Source organism: Larimichthys crocea, chromosome XII (assembly GCF_000972845.2).
Source record: "Larimichthys crocea isolate SSNF chromosome XII, L_crocea_2.0, whole genome shotgun sequence".
NCBI classification, from domain to species: Eukaryota; Metazoa; Chordata; class Actinopteri; family Sciaenidae; genus Larimichthys; species Larimichthys crocea.
Genome location: NC_040022.1, coordinates 22,166,027 through 22,185,658, shown reverse-complemented (window position 1 = coordinate 22,185,658; position 19,632 = coordinate 22,166,027). Strand labels below are relative to the sequence as shown.

The following is a 19,632-nucleotide window of genomic DNA, read 5'->3' as shown; positions in this document are numbered from 1 at the left end:
TACTTAGTATTCAGATCCTTTACTTAAGTAATAGTTGCAAAACTACACTATAAAATGCTTTGCTATGAGTAAAAGGGCTTAATTTGAAATTCTATTTAAGTAAAAGTCCAGTATTACCAACACAACATATGCATCAAAAGGCCAAAGGTCCTATTTGTCCTTATGTGCAGATTTGTGCACTCAAGTTATAATCTTCTGCAACAAGACATAATGATATAATAATAATAACCTATTAGAAACTTCCCACCATGGAGAACAGCAAATGTATGTTTACAAGAAGCTAATATACAATACTACCCTGTAAAACAGCCTAGGAGGAACCAATGCAGTCCACAACACTCTGAAGTATAAGCATCATAAAGCACAGTGCCAAACAACAATCAACAAGAAGAATAAGCTCAGGCGCTATGGGTATTGAATTTACAATTAATACCAACACACATATATAGGTAGACAACAGCTGCATGAGAGCAGAGATTAGCAACGAGCAGATGCCAAGACATTTCCTATAAGCAAATCTGCAACGGACCTATAAAGCAGTCAGCAGTATAGTGCCAAGCACACAAATACGGACAGAACAAAGCCAAGACATGAGCTCACGATTTTCTCCTGGCTTGAAGTGGTGTCGGAGGATGATAGCTGATACAAGGAGCGGATGGAGTCACTGGATAGTGGAAGCAGCTGGGAGCGTGTTACAAGCGTGATTATTCCCCCACAAAGTCGTCCTAAATGACATTAATGTTGGCAGGCGGGTCGGCTTATGAATACTACAATGTACTACATGAGTAGGTGAACTGTTTAAACAGACCGCTTTGTTACAAAGTGTGCGTTGGATATATATTACAGCAAATACGAGAGTGTGCCAACACCACTTAGTCAACACTTTCTTTTTATGACCATATTTATGTAATACTTAAGGCCTCTTGATACTGTATGTTTGCCATGAAACTCTCATACAGTCTTTTAATACAATGTGACAATACTAAACTTTCTATTTGTTGTATTTCTTCAAAGCACAATAAAAATCTACAAAACTTAGATGGTGAATTTACTGCCGATAACATACAAAGATTCTGCAGTTCTCTGTCCATTATTATTCAAAGTTTGTGCATATGAGAACATACCCCATTTTATTTGCTTTCGATTCACAATGTCCTTCACTGCAACAAAGACTTCATTCCCGAAGAGCCCCATCATTACACACTGTTAAGATGAAGCTTTTGGTTCAGGGTTTTGCGTAAATTCGAATGAGAATATATCTGACGCTTTTTAAAATAAATTTTTCCCTCTCTGGGTATGTGCCAGTGCATTTAGAAATGTGAGTAAGTTTGAGAGAGAGAGTGTTTGTGTGTGTCCAGAAACGTGACTGAAGTGCGTGATAGCTTGTCTTACAAAATCTGACTCACAGATTTCACATTTATTACGTGCGTCTATGTCTTTTGTGTCCGTCTTGCTCACATTTCAAATCCATGGGTTCGTGTGTGGCCATGTGTAAAATGGGTGTGTGTGCTGTCCTGTGTGCTCGTGTGGGAGTACAGCTCTGACTCACAGGACTGTTGGCCACAGAGCATGCTGCTGAGCAGGTAGCCAGCAGCAGGTGGCATGCATGGAGGGGATGGAGAGATGACAAGGACACAGGAAGAGATGCTAAGTGTTCTGGACCAGTGACTAGATGAGTGACCAAACGGACATGAGGCTGTGTCATGGGGATGAGTGTGGCTCTGAGTGTTCAGCATCTACTGCACTTGCATCACACTCAGGTGGAGCAGTGAAGTATAGCACAATGCTGAGAAAGAACGCAGGATGATCTCAGTGTGACGTTCATGTAAAGTAGTGGAGGATTCAGGCTATTTGAAAGGCACCATGTCGCCTCTGTAATTAAACACACAAGGAACTATTCACCATTTGACCTTGTTTTTTTTTTCCGAACATACACGTGCTGATGTGTTCAGGAGCCAGAGATAGTGTTAGCACACTCAAGAGCAGTTTATCACATTTTATCTACCATAGAGGCATCCAAGAAGGAACTTCTGTAGCTGTGTTAACTATCATAGCACTACCTGCAGTGCATAGCAGTTGGGGGAGGCACACAGGTAACTGTCGGCTCCCAGCAAATCAAGGTGAAGTGGTCTGAATGGAGCCTGGTGGAGGCTGGTGAAATGAGCCACTCGTCAATCAAATCACCCACACTGTTAATTATGCATAACTTTAAGCCTTAATATATTCAGAATGGGTGAGCTATATAAAAATTAGACTCACTCAATACAATTGTCATGAACGGGGAAATTAGCTACAGAGACAAAGATTGTTTTTGTACACGGCAAATTCAGAAGAGTTACATTTTTGGTGTTAGTGAAATTTGAGCAAGAGTAGAGTTAATTACACTCTCGTAGAGTCAAATGCATTCTATTTTACTCTATCTTGAGTGTAATAACAAAGTGTCGCTAAATCAAACCTGTTAGTGTGATTGTATAAATATTAACTCTGCAGTTCTTACTCTTAACTCTGATAATCACTTTTACACTTGAGGTGTTCACGTCAGCAGAAGAAGACTTCCCAGCATGCCATGAACACAATTTAAACTTTGTCCATAACAGTGTCCCTGTTACGGACAAAGTTTAGGTAAATTGTGTTCTAAATGACTACAGATGTTCTCTGCTGTTATGAAACAAGGCGTTTTGCACCATGAGTGAAGTTACGTGTATGGTTAATAACCCCCCCTGCTGTGAAGTTGGACATTTTAACATGGGGGCTTATGGGGATTGACTCATTCTGTAACCAGACTCAAGTGGATGTTTAAGGAACTGCAATTTTTCATTTTTGGCTGAAAGTGTCGCTCTATCTTATCACACCACCTTTTCTATAAACTGTAGTTCAAACAAACACAACGTGACAAGAGAGCAACAAATTCTCCTTTTATGAAACATCATTATCTAAATTGGCAAACATCAAACAGTTCTGGTCTATTTTGAGCCTCAGCAGCCATCACATTGACATCTCTACAAAAATAATGCATGTCTGTCTCTCCTGTAAATGAAAAGAAAAATGACAAAAGAGGGAGAAATTTAATAGAATAAATTTTCTTTTGTGGAATTGGATTGCATCATATTGATAAGAGTTTTTAATATTGTTGGTCACAATACAATGAAAATAAAATAAGGGCACAAAGTGCACCTTAAAAAAACACAGCATAGAATTGAGGCGACACATAAACAGTTTTACTTGTGAAATAGTCTCAACAAAAGCCAGGCGTTTTAGGAAAGGTAGCTATTTCAACAAAGGGGTCACACATATTCTTCCTTTAGCCCAGATTTTGCAGGTGAGCCGTTTTTTGTAAAGCACCCCTCTGCCACCAAGTGACTCTTCTTTTGTTTCCAAATGTCTAAATCTAAATCAAGACTTGACTTCAAATGAGAATAAAATCATGGATTTGCTGGATCATGACACCCCTGCAGATCTATTTTTCGGGACACTAATTGAGCCCCTCTTTTTTTTTTTATTTCACTTGTGTAAAATGCCAAGTGAGCTAACCTATCTGTGAAATATATTAATTTAGATGGGAAACTCAACTTAGGATAAGAGTTCAATCCCTGCTGACTTAACCCTCGCTGAAGGCACTTAAAAAAAAAAGTAAAGTTACTTCACCCCAGCGCTCACCAGTTGCAACATGAAAGGGAAATAACTTCATCCCATCAACTTTGAAGTGAAAGTTGTCATCTCTGCTCAGTCTTCAGTACTCCCACTTCACCTCTGCCAGCTCCACACTCACTAAGATGGGGAGGGGGGGGACTGGGGAGAGATAAGGTTTCCATGGTGATTGTCTGTCCCCCCTCTCCCAGGGGACCTGTCATATTAGAAACTGCCTTCCTTAGCAGTGACTTCACCGGCCGCTCCCTGTCATTCCTGGCACTGTGTGCCTATTGTACGCTGAGTCTGCATTAATGCGGGCTGACATTTGGCTCTTAGGCCGTGTGAACAGATAGGAAATGACGGCTTTGATGGGCAGCACGGTAATACCGCACGCCACTTTAAGAGAGCATCTCGCATGAGCTATCACCGTCCCACTGCTTCAGATTTTAAGGGAAGAAATAAAGATGTATGTTGACTTTATAATCTGAACTGAGTCTTGCTTTGAAAGTTTTTGTATTCTACAATTCATCGCAGGTGTCTGACACATGCTTGCTCCTGTATCTTATTCTGACAAAACATGAAGGGATCTGCAAACAAAACCCGCTGTGATACTCCTCTTCACTGGGTATCATTGTGAAAAAAGCTAATGGTTTCATCTGCCAAAGACAAGCGTTTGTCTTCAGATTTCTAAATATATAGAAACAATGACATCAAATCACGGCTGCGGAAATGATTTTTTCTCTCTTGTTTTCTCTCCCGAATATTGTTTTCTCTCTTTGGGTTACTCTGGGCGGAGATTCCATCCTGAAAAGGTTTTGAGATCATTGTTTTTGTCGAAGGTTATTCTGTGGAAACGTGTCATGTTTCCACATGAAATAGGATATTGAGGTTAGAATTGTGTCAGGAGGGACTGGATGTGAATATTAGAAAATGTTTGTCACAGAGTGACGGTTTTTTATATTCTGTTCAGACATCTATTTGTTCCACTTGTACTGCAACCAACATTTTAAGAAATTGAACCACAAACCACAAGACAGAGCCACAAATTGGGCACACCATTTTTTAAAATTTGTTTATCTGAAACTGTTATTGAATGGTTTTAAAATAACCTCCTACCAGCCAAACCAAAGCAAAAACCAAAGATCATTCTTAGTAATATTTGGCCCTGCTCAGGAGTATTACACTTACAAATTCAGCAGTTAAACACAAAATTTACAGTACCCATTTCCTGCCTTTTTTTGTGTCCTCGCATCTGCAGCTTAATGTGCCCTATGAGCCTGACAGAGGGAAAATATGTGTTTGAAAAATAAAAAAAGAAAGAACTAAAGAAAGGCATATTCCTTAAATGAGAGAAACATGTGGGCCAAAAAGAGACCTCCAGAATTCAGAGTGCAGTGACATAGAAGAGAAAACATTCTTTCATACTTTATATTCTTTTTCACCAAGAAGATTATATAGCAAGGGTTAAATCTGGGGCAACTAGACTTGTTTATAGATCTGTGGAGACGTGTCTCATCCAAGAGGCTTTTTCAGTATTTTATAGCAAACCTCTAACTTCAACCAGCATGACCCCGATGGCATGAAACGTCATATTTTCACAGCAAGATGTGATATGTCAGCAGCCTGAACTATGACTCATTTGAATACGTCTGTTTAGCAACATGTCTGAAAGTCAGATTCTGTCAAAGACACATGCTGTCATCCCAAGAGTCAGTTGTAGAGTTTCGTCAGTGTCACCGAGCATGCTGTGGAGACAATGTGTTATGCAGGTGGTGGTGGCGGAAGGTTGGCTGGGGTTGCTGGTGAAGTAAGGCAAGCAGATCAGAGGATTCGCTGTAGAAAATTGGCTAAAAGAACTGAACACAGGGAAATGAGATATTCTGGCCCAGGATTGATGACTTGACCAGGCTTTTATGGCAGGAGTGATTGCTGAATGAGTGACAGGTGAAGCTTGTTACAGCCAGCCACACCCTCTGCCACATACACACTGCCAGGGACAGAAACAGCATGCAAGCATAACCATGACAGTAAGTCTTTTTCTTATGCATACATACATGTGTGTAAATGAGAGAAGGGAACAGTGAGCTGCTTTTTATTTGCATGATCAAACTTGGACTTAAAGGTCCAGTGTGTAGAATTTAGCAGCATCTAGTAACTAACTGAATACCACTCACCCAGTGTTGTGGGTAACGCATTACAAAGTAACGCTTTAGAGTATTCTAATTACTTTTTTCGTGTAACATAACACATTAGTTTCATGCGTTAAGTAATCAGTAACTTCGTTTTTTGTTTTTTTTAAGTAATCCATTGCTTTAAGAATTTCTCCGGATAAGGAAAGAAATGTTCCAACTGCAGCCTGCTTTTTGTCAGACAGTACTGTGCCACCTGCGGATCTGTCAGAAAAGGAGACTGCGTGTCTGTGTCAGTTAAGTTGCAGCATGTGCGAGGCGCTGCAAACGGCTTTTAATTTTTAGTAATGCATGAGTACTCTGACGCGTTTTATTAATAGGTGACGCTGTAACATAACAGATTACTTTTAATTGATGGTAACGATGTAACCTAATTAACTACTTTCCCAACACTGCACTCACCTTACCTTCTTGTTTCAAGTGGATGTGAAATGTGCAGAAAAAAAAAAGTCAAAGTTCCTATTTAGAGGCAGTATTTAGTTTGTGCCTTCTGGCTTACTGTAGAAAACATGGCACTCCAACATGGTGGACTCCTTAGAAGGAGGATATAAAAGACTGTAGGTCACAAAAACATAACAATTCTTATTTTCAGGTAATTATACACTAATAAAAACATAGTTACAGTATAATATGATATTCTATTTCTGTCAATAGATCCCTTTAAATGTTACACATTGGACTTTTAAAGTCCAGTATCTCAGATTTAGGGGACTTTATTCACAGAATATGGAAGAATATAATATTCATTACTATAATTCTAACTATGTTTTCTTTAGTCTATAATTACCTGAAAATAAATTCACTCATTAGACAGCTGTCAATCAATCATCCCTTGCTCAGAGGATCATATTGTTAAATCAGATGTTGTTTGGTACTTACAATGATTCACTAAGAGGACGACAAAATCAGCTGGAGAGCTGACTCTGTTGTTTGTTTGACAAACGTACACATAAAGTCAATGAGACAATGAGACATATGATGACTTGGTTCCACCGGGAGTCAGTGATGACGTAGGCTGAAAGCTGAATAACCGGAGCGCACAGATGAGGAGCGGAAGCGCCTGTGCGCACCTCCCCATAATAATCCGCCTGAGCAGCGTCGCTGTCTTTTCAGCACCACTCACTGACAATCCAACCAACCGGAGAGGCAAGACAAGAGGCAAAGCTGACTTCTCCGCAAGCTTCTGTGGATTTTCTTTTCTTTTTCTTTTCTTTTCTTTTTTTTACTCAAGATAACAAATCAGTGCAACTTTTTGTCCAAGTAAAGGAACTATCCGATTTGAATCTGCTGAAAGTAAGAATTCAGATTTACTGGTGTATTTTTCAAACAGGTTCGACCATGTGGTTGGTGGATGCGTGATTTTAGGATTTTTCACTGCGGATCCAGGTTTGTTTTTTCCCATGGTTACATTATAAACTAAGTTTGATCTTTTCGTTACACTTTGAAAGTCTAAAAAAATGTCCGCCACCACTTGAGTTAATTGTTAATACGTTTATTTCACTGGAGACTTCAGGCAGACGTTAAGGAGCCTTTCTATTTCCTTTAATACGTGGGATTTGTGTCTCCAGTCGGGATGCTGGTTTTAGTAGCTGGACTTTTGTACCTGGTCAGCGGACGCGCTGTGCGGAGTCAGGATGCTACAGGTAGCCGCTTCGTTTGTAACGCCATTCCCCCGGGCGCAGAGCCTGGCTGCGGGTACGGTCCTACAGGGAACCGCGTCCAGAGCACCAGCCCCGTGGAGGACGAGCTGCGGAACACGATCATCCAGCTCAGAGAGACCATCCTGCAGCAGAAGGAGACTATCGTGAGCCAGCAGGGGACCATCAAAGAGCTGAACTCCAAGCTGGCGCGCTGCGAGGCGGCAGCCGATGAGTCGACGCAGAGCAAGTCCCGGGGTCAGGGCTCCAGACGGAAGGAGTTCGGTAAGAACACCATGGGAGACCTGCCCCGGGACCCCGTCGAGACTATAGATCAACTGGGGAAAACCATGCAGAGTCTCAAGGGTCGGCTGGAGAACTTGGAGGTAAGATGGCACAAACATGTAGCTGCTGCGTAAACGTGCCAGAAAAGCGCATTTGTTTGGTTCCACCTCCAAACCAACATCATCCATCATTAATTAGTGATATTAATGCTCATCAACGCAGCCAGATGCATGCTGCCTTTTATCAAATCATGTCTCAGTGTCTTTTAGCATTTCGCCAGTAGTATGTCTTTTTAGAGCATTGCAAACACGTCCAGTATTGTGCTCTGCTGGAGACCTCTCAGTGGAATCATGAGATCAAAGGGGTCACGTAACAGACATGTCACATCAATACGTTTTTAATCATTAAAAGATAACTCTGGTGGTGAAACACGCTGCATCAATAAGATATGAGCAACAAAATAAAAAACAGAAAAATCTTGTCCAAGGAGTAACCGTGCATGTGGTGCAGGGGATTGAAATGCAAACCTTAAATAATACACGAGCACCAAGTGTGTGTTCTCTATGTTTATTATTTGCAGTCATGTGACTAATTATTCATAGAAGCTGATGAGATGAACTCCTGCAGATTTCACCTACATCAGAGGAGTGAAAATGTATAATTAAAAAAAAAAGCTTGATGTTTTAGTCTTTCACATTCCTGTTGACCTGTGAGCTCTGCATCAGACCTCACTTCAGCTGTGCGCACTCACTCCGCAAGGCTCGGAGATCACTCCTGCACGAGTCTCTATGATCTACGCATGTGTGTGCCTTGTGACGTTGGTGGAAAGCGTGTTGTGTTGTGTGATGCGGCAGCTTACAGAGTCCAGGACAATTTATTTATTGCAGGACATTAAAGTAGATCTGATCTAATATCGAGGTCACCTATAGTGGAGTGCTTTACATACAGCAAAAGGCTTGCTTTATGTCTTTATCTCTTATGTCATATCATAACAGTGTAGTACATTTTTCACCATCTGACAGCCCTGATACAACGGCCACAATAATCTTTATTTAAATTCAAGGTTGTTTCCGTATACAGTATGCTGCATTGCTGATCCATCCATCTCTCTATGCTCCCCAACCCCCCTCGTCCTCTCTGCTTGATTGGAAGCTTTAATACCCTGATCAAATCAACCATATACCGCTGCTGTGAGGATGCATATTATTTTGCATTTAGGTCTCATATCTATTGATCTGCATCTGCTTAACATAATGAATATTTCAGGACTGGTGTTGCTGATATGCATATGGGTCCCCGGAGTGGGACCTCTCTCACTAATCAAAGCCATCTCAACGGTTACGTTCAGGTCCTTGCACTTAATTGCTTTGATTTTCGGTGCCAGGTTACCAGAGATTCTTTCATTTGACCTATTTGGATGGCTCGTTTTTGTCCAAAAAAAGATCAGCGAGTCTCTGTGAATATGTTACAAAGTGCCGAATGAACATCTGAGGGCTGCCCAATGAAAGCACTACCTAGAAGCGTAGGCCCTGTACAGTTGTTGTCCTCGTTTTTTCAAAGAACCATCTGCAATCACGCCTAGTGTGAGCTCTTGGTGACGTCACGCGCTGCACCTACCTTTTAATACCCAGCCCAGCCATGGGTGTTTGGCAGGTCACCAATCAAAGCCCGTCACAGGGACGCACTGTCTTCATTTTGATATTGCTGTATCAAAAACAATGCAGCTAAAAGGATATCAGACCTAAAAGGTAGATCTACTGCAAATGTAGGCCTTCATGGAGACCTGTTTGAGGGCACAGGATTAACTGGATTAAATGTCTGTGTCATCTATCTATCTATCTATCTATCTATCTATCTATCTATCTATCTCCTTTCTGCTGTTTCCTGCAATCTTTCCCATTCTGCCTCCCAGCAGCAGAGTTTTCGTCTCCCCAGCATAAATGTGTCAGCTGGAGGTGTCTCGGCTCTGACTCCCCTGCCACCGGAGCTGCGGGAACTGCTGCGGCATCGTCTGGGGGCGCTGGAGACCCAGCTCCTCCGGAAGGTGGCCGAGCTGGAGGAGGAGAAGAGCCAGCTCTACAATGAAACTGCGGCCCACCGCCAACGCACGGAGAGCACTCTGAATTCCCTCCTGGAGAGGATCACCGAGCTTGAGAAAAGTAAGTGATACAATTGGGTGCTGTGAAATGCTGTCCATATTTAATGCCAGACTTTTTTTTTATTTATGGATGCTGGGGAGGAAGGGGGATGTTGTCTGGCAGATTTAAACTAATTAGTCAATCTCTGTGCAAATTTCTGATGATGCAAAGGAAAAACCTTCACAACATTGGGGTTTTTTTTCTCAGTCATTCTCAGAGCAGCTCCTGGTCTTGGAAAATTCAGCAACCCCAAATGCTTAATTAGTTTAAGAAATATTGGAGAGATGTCCACACTTCGGGGTATCACTTTGATCCTCGATGTCAAAATAATACCAAATATCTCTTGCAAAGGAAAATTATTTTAGAAGATTATCTAACTCACTCACTGGACATTTCCTGTAGGCCCAAGTTCCCCGAGGCTCAGTCGATGTAGTCAGTGGTTGTTTGAGAACAGACGGTTTAACCAAAGTTAATTGTGCAGATTTAAAGGAAGCGCAACAGCACACCCTCCCCCTGTACAATATAATGAGCCAATACTATACCCGAGCAATAAATCCGATCTTTGTGAGCTTTATTACGTTCAATTTATGTCAAGACAACGCTAGAGAGATGTTGATTCAATTCAGTAACTTTTCAGGCTGGAGTTTGTGTTGTCTTGTCAGCTGGAGAAGTGAGGCGTTCCCCACCCAATAATAGCACCACAATGAATTTATAACATGTTCTGGTTGTCTCTATGATCTGGGCTTACAATAAAAACACTGGGTAGAGTCCTTTCTTAAAAGCTTGAGCCTGAGCTTGTAGAGGATCAGAATAAAAAGCTCAGCACTATTGACAGAGTACATTTTTTATTTACGTGATATTCTTTCTTTCTCTACTTTTGAGTTGAGTTGTTGGATGGGGTGTTTGGACTGGTTTGGCATGGCCAAACTCAGCCTCCAGCATGAGCCCCCACATTATAAACCTTTTATTCAGTTATACAGCCGCACGATATTGCCATAGAAATGTGGGTTTGAACAGTAGCTAAGCTTCAAATACTCTGCTCAACACAGATAAAACTGTGGTTGAATCCTTGAAACCCATTAAAAATGCGTCATGTTTCCTCGGTGCAGTGTGTGTGAATTCCACTGAACTCCTTTTCTCCTATTTTATTTCTCTTTAATTTTTCACTAAGCTTCAGTGTCTGCTCCTTTCTTCATCATGTATGGTCTGGCGCCCATTTTTGCTCAATTTCTGTATTCAGAGTCTTTAAAACATTAAAACTCTTTTTTAATCTTTCTTTAACTGACCCCCTGTGATGCAATTGGCCACAAATTACCCAGTATGAAACCCCTAAAGCATTAACATGGAAGACAGAAAATAGTAATCATCGTCAATTTTGTATTTTAAGCCATGCTAGAGGCATTCGGTGGCTCTAGGGATGTCACCTGTCTGTCTGTTGGTAAGTCCACCACTCTGGTCCATTCTGAAATATCTAAACAATGAATCAATGGGTTGTTGTGACATTTGTTACGTATATTCAAGTTCCCTCGAGCAGAGATGTTCACTTTTGCAAAATGACAGAAGGCGGGCGCCATTTAATAGATAAACACAACATCAGATGAAATGAATAAACATTCGATGGTTGATGTGGCACAATAAGACGACTCTAGTCAATCTTCTCTTTTCTTGCAGTGCTATGTGGTGGGAACACTGACACTTGATATTAGCAAACCTGCACACATAATAGTAATTTGGCGAAAATTCATCCATCCATTTCTCATTGAATGGTCTGTTTTCTTTGTCAACCTTTCGATGTTTGCTGTCCTTGCTCATCTTTGCCAAGAGATAAATCCAGTTCCAGGAATCTGAAATCCACGGTGTTTACTTCTGTGCTCTGCATCAATGTTTATTGGCTAATATGCAACTTCCCAAGTCAAAGCCAAGGGACATTATTGAACATGGTACAACTTGGTACAAACCTGGCACCCTATCGAATAAAAATTACTGAATAAAACTACTAATTTGAGATTTTTAAAATCCATTACGCGGTTTAGTTTGTAACTATTATGTATTGGCATGGCATTTATTACAGGCATTCATGGTCCTCAGGGGATGAACTGTCATATTTAGTTTTTATCCATATAAGCTTATTTCCAGCTGAGTGATTGTATTCTGGGACTCCGCTAGAGCTTTGCATGGTTCATGAATCAAAAATATTTATCTTATATTTATGTTTATGCAGCTTCTTAGTTCTGTCTGAAACAAGCCGTCAGAGGGGAAACCCCGAAAATAGCTGATGTGCCTGCAGCAGATGAGGCTTGTCACATAAAGAAGTCTGAAGCCTGACCTTTTTGCTCTTACATACATTAACCTCATTATTTGAAATGTTGAAAGATGTGCAAATCTACATGACAGTTCTATTAGCCCCGGCTGTATTCTGTTTTTAACGCTAATTGGCAAATGTAAGCATGTTTGCATGATCCGCTAAGGTCAACCTTCACCATCATTTGAATCCATTTTTTACTTTGCTAGCAGAAAGTGATCCTCACATTCAGCCTTCTTCTTCCTGATCGCCCTTCAATGTTGCTCATTGTCCATCGACAGGTAATAACGCCTTCAAGTCGCCCGAGGATTTCAAGGTGTCTCTCTCTCTTCGTACCAACTACCTGTATGGACGCATCAAGAAGAGCCTCCCAGAAATGTACGCCTTCACCGTGTGCATGTGGCTCAAGTCCAGCGCTAGTCCAGGTATCGGAACCCCGTTTTCCTACGGCGTGCCAGGCCAGGCCAACGAGATTGTCCTCATCGAGTGGGGGAACAACCCCATTGAACTACTAGTTAATGATAAGGTAAGTCTATGAGGAGAAAGTGGTGCCTTGCTTCACAGTGCTCTTTAATTATTTGTTGATAGAGAGGAGACTGTGATTCTTCTTCTTCCAGTCTGGCCTGATTTTTTTCAGACTTGAGTCAGAAGCTCAGAATCATTTATTATTTGCCTGGCAACACTGCTGGCTGTAATGATGGTAGTAAACGTACATCTCCAATGACACTCATTAAACACATGAAACGCATGAATATGCAGGACGATTTTTCACGTTGTTCCGCTCTGTGGTGGGAGACGAGCAGATAGCTTCTGTATGTCCATGTGAGCACAATAATGATAAACCCGAGAAGAGAATCACTGTCCATCAACTCTGAATATTTAATTCTGTACCTTATAAACATTTAATACCATTGACCCACATTCCTCCCACACCCATGAATAACAGTAATTCATTGGAGAACTTACGATGCCATGTGTGTTAATTTAAAGGCCTGCTCTTCTTTGCTTAGTGTAGATGGTATATCGCATACTGTGAGCTTTCAGTCGACTAACAGGATTTTAATTAACCCAACAGAAAACAAAGTGGCGGAAACACACATGAATATTTGATAACGTTAAGCCTTAAACAGAAAAGAAATGTAATTTTTTATGTTTCCTGATGCCACAGTTGCTTCCGAGTTTTTGGTAAAATGTTGCACCACTGGGGAGGACCCCCACACACACCCATACACACTGTCTTGTTTACATTTGGCCATTATTGGCACAGACAGGTCTCCCCACAGCTTTCCCTTCACCATGCATTATACATGTGTTCAAGGCAGACAGATGAGAGAGAGAGAGAGAGAGAGAGAGAGAGAGAGAGATATGGTGGGAGAAAAGGGTGAGAGTATGAGAGGGAGAGTAAAAAAAAGAGAGAGAGAGAAAAGGGGGTAGGAAATAGAAAAGCAGCAGAGCGTTGGAGGTGATGGAGTGCTGTGAAAAGAGTGAAAGATCAGAAGATGCCAGCAAAAAAAGGAAGTTAAAACGTACTAGAAACAGAGAGACAAAGCAACGGAGTAAAAGCGAGAGAGCTGGTGCAGCGTGAGACAAGACTTGTGAATGTGATTAGCGTATGTGCAGAAGCACATCCATGTGTTGAACTTGTTCACAGTGATAACAGGGTCCGCTGGGGCACATTGTTTATGCCGTTGATTTGGCTGAGGAAGCAGATAGCTGCCTCGACAAAATTAAAAAGTGCACCGCTGTCTGTATTTTGTATTTCTTTGTGGCTATGCAGAAAAAAAAGTCTTTATAATTCTAAACTAATATCTTACATTCGGTTAGTCAGTTTCTGCTCAGGAAAATTGCAGATTACTGGTGATTTTTTTGTCAAGTAAAATATGCAATAACACGTGGCTGCCATGAGTTTCATCTGTACTAGATTCAAATGATCTTGTATAACATTAAAACGTTTTTTTTGGCAAGTGTGAACATGTAATCTGATGCTTATAAACCGTATCTGGAAGCTTTAAGCAATTCTATGCAGATAATCCTGTATTATTCCAGAATATTGATCAAAATGTATATGTTTGTCTTTGACATCATGCATGCAGGCTTATTTTGCTTTGCTGCTCTTTGCTGGAAGCAGATACTCTACTGACTTCTTCTCTTTTTATGTGACCTTCTAAAAACATTTAACACTTATCTGCAGAACGTTATCTACAGCTTCTTGGAGCTGGGGAACAAGATGTCCTTTGGACTATAAGTAAAATTAATCACGAGACCTTTTCACAGCAGACATTTTGACATTTTATAGCAAGTATAGATGTACCTACAGTACTAACACTGTCATTAATTTTAGGCACCAGCTCCATCAGACGCTTTATAAAATCATCATGCAGAATATTTGGCCAGAATTTATTTTTCATTTTAACATCTTCGATTTTTAAACAGTGAAGCTCAGGCTACTCCATCTTAATCATACTGGCAGTGTTCTCTGTCGTCCCGGCGGCATTACAGATGCCACCTGGCATGCTTAACCAGGTCAATCGCCTCTGTAAACTCTGCGAGCCACTTGGATTTTACCTTCTCTTCTTCGTACTTCTTTTTTGAGGTTCATATGCATCTGCAGCAATATACTGCAGGAGAATGAAGTAACTCTGTTATAGCCTAATGAGTTGCACGCTCATAATCTCATGTGTTGTGCTGTATCCTCGGAAGACTGTGATGTCATTGGTTGGTAAAATAACTAGTTGTTTTTCTTTGATCTATGAACAAAGCTCAAAAGCACGAGAGGACACTGTTTTGCTGTTAGCTACCCGGCTGCTTTGAAGGATGTTCTATCCCTTGATGTCACCTGGGTAATCTAAATTTTATATGTCGCGCTGGCTCATCTGGAGAATTATCTGCAGAGGGTTGTCTCTTTGAAGCCCTAACCCTTCTAATTGCAGTCCTTGTTTCTAACGTGCTGCAATTAATCTCAAACCTCTCTTGACTCTTCTTATTGCCCCCCTTCACCTGCTCTTTGCTCTTTCCTCTTTCCTCCCTGCCCCTCATGTCACCCACCCTTTGCCCTGAACTCCCGACTAGGTGGCCCAGCTCCCTCTGTCTGTTAGCGACGGACGCTGGCATCACATCTGCATCACCTGGACAACCAGAGACGGTTTCTGGGAGGCTTATCAGGATGGAGAGCGACTAGGCACAGGGGACAACCTGGCCCCCTGGCACCCAATTAAACCTGGAGGGGTGATCATCTTGGGCCAGGAGCAGGTAAGAGCGGTAGAGAACAAGTGTGTGTGCATGCAAGAGTGTGTGTGTGTTCTTCCTCCCGGTGTGTATTCTCCCCTGAGCTCACCGCCTGAGGCACAGAGAAGGGAGCAAGGGAAAGGAAGGCAGAGAGGCTCTTCTCACGCTATTGTGGCCCTTTCGGCATTACCTCATTCATCTATCTCTAAACTGCACCTTTGTGCCCTTGAGAGCTGTGTTAGCTTACTCTAGCAGTTGGCTCCATGACAGCCCTATGTATATACATGAGAAATGTACAGTGACGTATGAATGTCCACAGAGAGCCGTTAACTCATGCGGCATTGGTTTGCAGCGTATGTTGTTTTATATCGTTCACACAAGGTGAGATTGCTGCATGTTGCACAATATTTGAGATTGCACAAAGCAGTAGACATTTAAAGCGGCAGCATTCTGAGAAATACGCAGTTTGATGAATGTCAAACAGAATTGATTCAATTTTAATTCGAGTCTGTTTACGTTTGCCTCAGAAGTTAACTCACAAACTTTCTCTGTTTCTCTGCGAAGGATGTAGTCGGAGGCCGTTTTGACGCCACCCAGGCCTTTGTGGGCGAGCTGAGCCAGTTCAACATGTGGGACAGAGTACTGCGGCCTGTGGACATCATGGGTCTGGCTAACTGCTCGGCTTACATGCCCGGAAACGTGGTTCCCTGGATTGATGCAAATGTGGAAGTGTTCGGCGGTGCAATTAAAGCTCCTCTGGAGATCTGTGAGGATCGTGTTTTTGATTCCTAAAGGATGCGACGCGAGGAAACCCAGTGTCGCGTCTGGGATGGAGAAGCTGATTATTTTGACTGCTTGTTGCTTCAGTCAAAATCCCAAAGGAAAGGGTATAGTGCAACATTTTTACATATTTATATGCTCTGACTGCTCAAAGACAAGTCAATGTTTATTGGACTCAGATTCACATGTAGATGTGTCCATTCAATTTGAACCCTGAGGACATTACAGGAGACTTCAAATTAGCCTGCTCATGTGAAGAAGATATGCCGTTGCATCAGTCTACTGTAATGATATGACCTACTGTCACTCTGTGTTTTCTCTTCAGCAGATCAGCTTTCATTTGACACCCCTTTGAAAACAGCTCTCTCTTTCTTTTTTTTTTTTTTTGGTTGCATTCCTTATACTGACAATGCTGCACTGTATTTGTAGTGAATGTGAGCTCAAACAGGCTTTGATGTGCCCGTGGAACACTATTCCTGACTTATAATATGGTAGAGTACTAGATGCTGTGAGCCTCTGTGCTCCTTAAAGAGCAATGAGGCACCGAACCAGAAGCGCAGTCAGATGAGGGTGATATGCCCATGAGTACAGAGTGGACACGAACAACCCTCGGTGATTATTTTGAGACAAATATTATGCATGAGCCTGAGCGGTGAATGGAAGTCAATTCAGAAGTAACAATGCATGCTATCTGCCAATACACAGAGCAGAACAAACTAATGCCGAGTGCTGACAACATTACATAAGGGTGTGTGTGTGTGTGTGTGTGTGTGTGTGTGTGTGTTTTAGCACGTATGGCTTGTCTTGTGTGTTGAAAGGCCAGAGATTATGAGAGAGGGAGGACATTTTCATTCTTGTAAATCTATGCTTAATACCTCTCTGCCCCTTGAGCAGCTGCCATATCCCAAACAGCTTTATGGATGGGCTGGCTCTGCTCAGGTTAATAGCGATGTGGGACAGCTGCCCGGGACTGGCGTATCGACAGAGGATGTGGATGCGGCCGAGTGTCCGGTGGGGGCAGGGATTGGGTCTGACCTTCAAGGACAATCCTTCATTCCTCATCTGGGTAGCGGTTATCTGTGTTTTATGAATGAGTGTGGAGGGGACGTCAAATGAGAGCAGCACTCTGTGGACATTATGAATGTTGCTATCAGACGGACTTAATTGCCTCTCGCTGGGACGAACAGTTTTGATCAGTGGATATATATTTTTAAAAGATGTAATGAATCAATGGATTTTGGCGCCGCTTAGTGAATAAAACCGACGCTTTTTGCAGCTTAATTTATGTTACTCCTTAATGTTGTGGTGGACGTTTGTTTGAAGACTGAGATATGTTTTACATAAACTGTAAAATATTGATAACAAGCCTGGTGCTGAAGCCTCATAAGGAAACAATGTAAAAGAGGCAACAAAGACTATCTTCTTTTTCTCCTTGATGAATTGACACTAGTTCAAAAGCCATTAAAAGCTGTTCACGTTAGGAGGAAAATGCAGTTAAATATTGATAATATAGAAAAGATGTAGTAGGTTACTGGACAGCGCAGAATGTTATAAAAAAAATAAGGGTACACACTCATATTATAAGGACCTGTTGGATATGTCACCAACATGTTGTGATTGTTCCTCTTTTGAGTGTCTTTGTTAACAATGTTTCAGTGTAAAGTCAAGAGACGTCTTTCCTGTAGAAAGTGTATTTTTCTTGCTTTTTTCTGCTCATGATTTTTGTCCATTAGCAGCATCTTATGTGAAAAAAAAAAAAAAGATACAAACAGCAGATGTACTTATAGAAATGCTTTGTTTAAATGGTGAATGGCCTTTCTGTGAGAACCAAATGTGCTTTTGCTTTTTGTCAGCTTTTAAACAGCTCACTAGCAGCACAATGAGGGACGCAAGAAAACAGAGACATTTGTTTTTTGCTGTCGTTGTTTGTAACGTCACCTTTTTTTTTTCTTCTCGAGTGTGGTGCCCATTTTAAGTTTCTGCCATGTGGTTGAATGTCCTTTTGCACCCAATAAAAGAGTGAACAAGTTCCAGAGGTGTTGGAAGTTAAAGCAACAACTCAATAATGTGACAGAATAAGTAAACGGCATGTTTGAAACATTATTGCACACATAGCTTAACCCTGCCAAGGTCATGCACCATTCTTCACTAATGTTACTTAATAAGGAAAACATGCATTCATCTTAGATGTTTGTCTGGTTGGTATCGCCATCATTTGTAAAAGTAGCCATAAGACACATGGAAGGATGCGTCCTCTCATCTGGGCAATGTAATGCCAGCAGCAGAGAAATCCTCAGGACTGGCAGACGTCCAGGTGCAAATGAAAAAATCTCCCCATGTGGATTATAGGAGCTGCTACAATGTAGGACACTGTGAGCCTTCTTCATTCTCTACAATGCTTTCTGTTGATGTGCCTGGTGGTGACGCATCAGCAGGGGGGGGTGGCTTCTGTTTTTTAATAGAACAACAACACAAGGCCTCCGGTAGACGGCCAACAATGTGAAATATCTGTGTGTAATATCTGTACTTCTAAATTTACTTTTGCGTTGCTTCTGTAACACTCAGTGCACATCACAATGTTCTCAAATGTTAAGCACATATCAATTATTAAAGACGAGATTTCAACTTGCGTTTAAATAAATGAGAAATAAGTTTGTGGAAAAGACATTCTTTTCGAAGAAAGTGGCAAGAAAATAATTGATGATCTGCATGAAAGGTCTGTTTTTTTTTTTTTAGTCCATACCCTGTTCAATCTCCATAACATTATTAATACAGAACAGAAATAGGAAGGTGTGTGGGGGGGCGGTGTTTAGCTCAGCAGCCGCCCCATGTGCGAAGGCTCAATCCGACCTGTGGCTCTTTCCCGCATTTCATTCCCCATCTCCCTCTCTCCCCACATTTGCTGTCACTCTTCAGCTGTCTCTATCAAAATAAAGCTTGAAAAGGCCAAAAAAATAATATTAAAAAAAAAAGAAAGAAAGAAAGAGGAGGGTGTGTGTCTGCTTGTGACACCCAGCAAAGATTTTTGTACAGGACATTCATGACAAACTGATTCCTGCTGCTGCCACACCATACCCTCCACTTTAATTACAGTTGTTCTCCCATTGGTTTGCTGGATATTGTGTACGAGACAAATTATCTTTCAGAAGGTGTTGCGTGGAACTAATCAAACCTAAGTGAGAGGGGAATTGAACTGAAAAGCATCATCTTTGAGTATTATAGATATCATCTGTCTCTCTGACAGTGGTATGATTCAACTGGATAAACAATGAGTGTGTCAGCGCATGTGGGTGTGTGACAGAAAGCAACACTTTGTTGGCGTATTGGGTCTGAAGCGTAGATTTGTTGCAGTTATTGAGTTTTTCTCCCACTGCGGTGGAGTTTGAAAGGGAGATTTCCAGCCAGAGAAATCCTGGAGGGTTCGCGAAGAAATGATCTCAGCAGCT

At 41.6% G+C, this 19,632-nt stretch overlaps 1 protein-coding gene across 1 annotated transcript; it reads left to right on the top strand.

Annotated features, from left to right (window-relative positions):
- Positions 1-6,880: 6,880 nt before the first annotated feature.
- Positions 6,881-18,215, top strand: nptx2a (neuronal pentraxin 2a). Its single transcript, XM_019277255.2, has 5 exons — positions 6,881-7,842; positions 9,654-9,900; positions 12,463-12,707; positions 15,251-15,430; positions 15,971-18,215. Exons 1-5 carry the CDS (start codon positions 7,393-7,395, stop codon positions 16,196-16,198), a joined length of 1,350 nt encoding a protein of 449 aa, XP_019132800.1. The 5' UTR covers positions 6,881-7,392; the 3' UTR covers positions 16,199-18,215.
- The last annotated feature ends 1,417 nt before the right edge of the window (positions 18,216-19,632 follow it).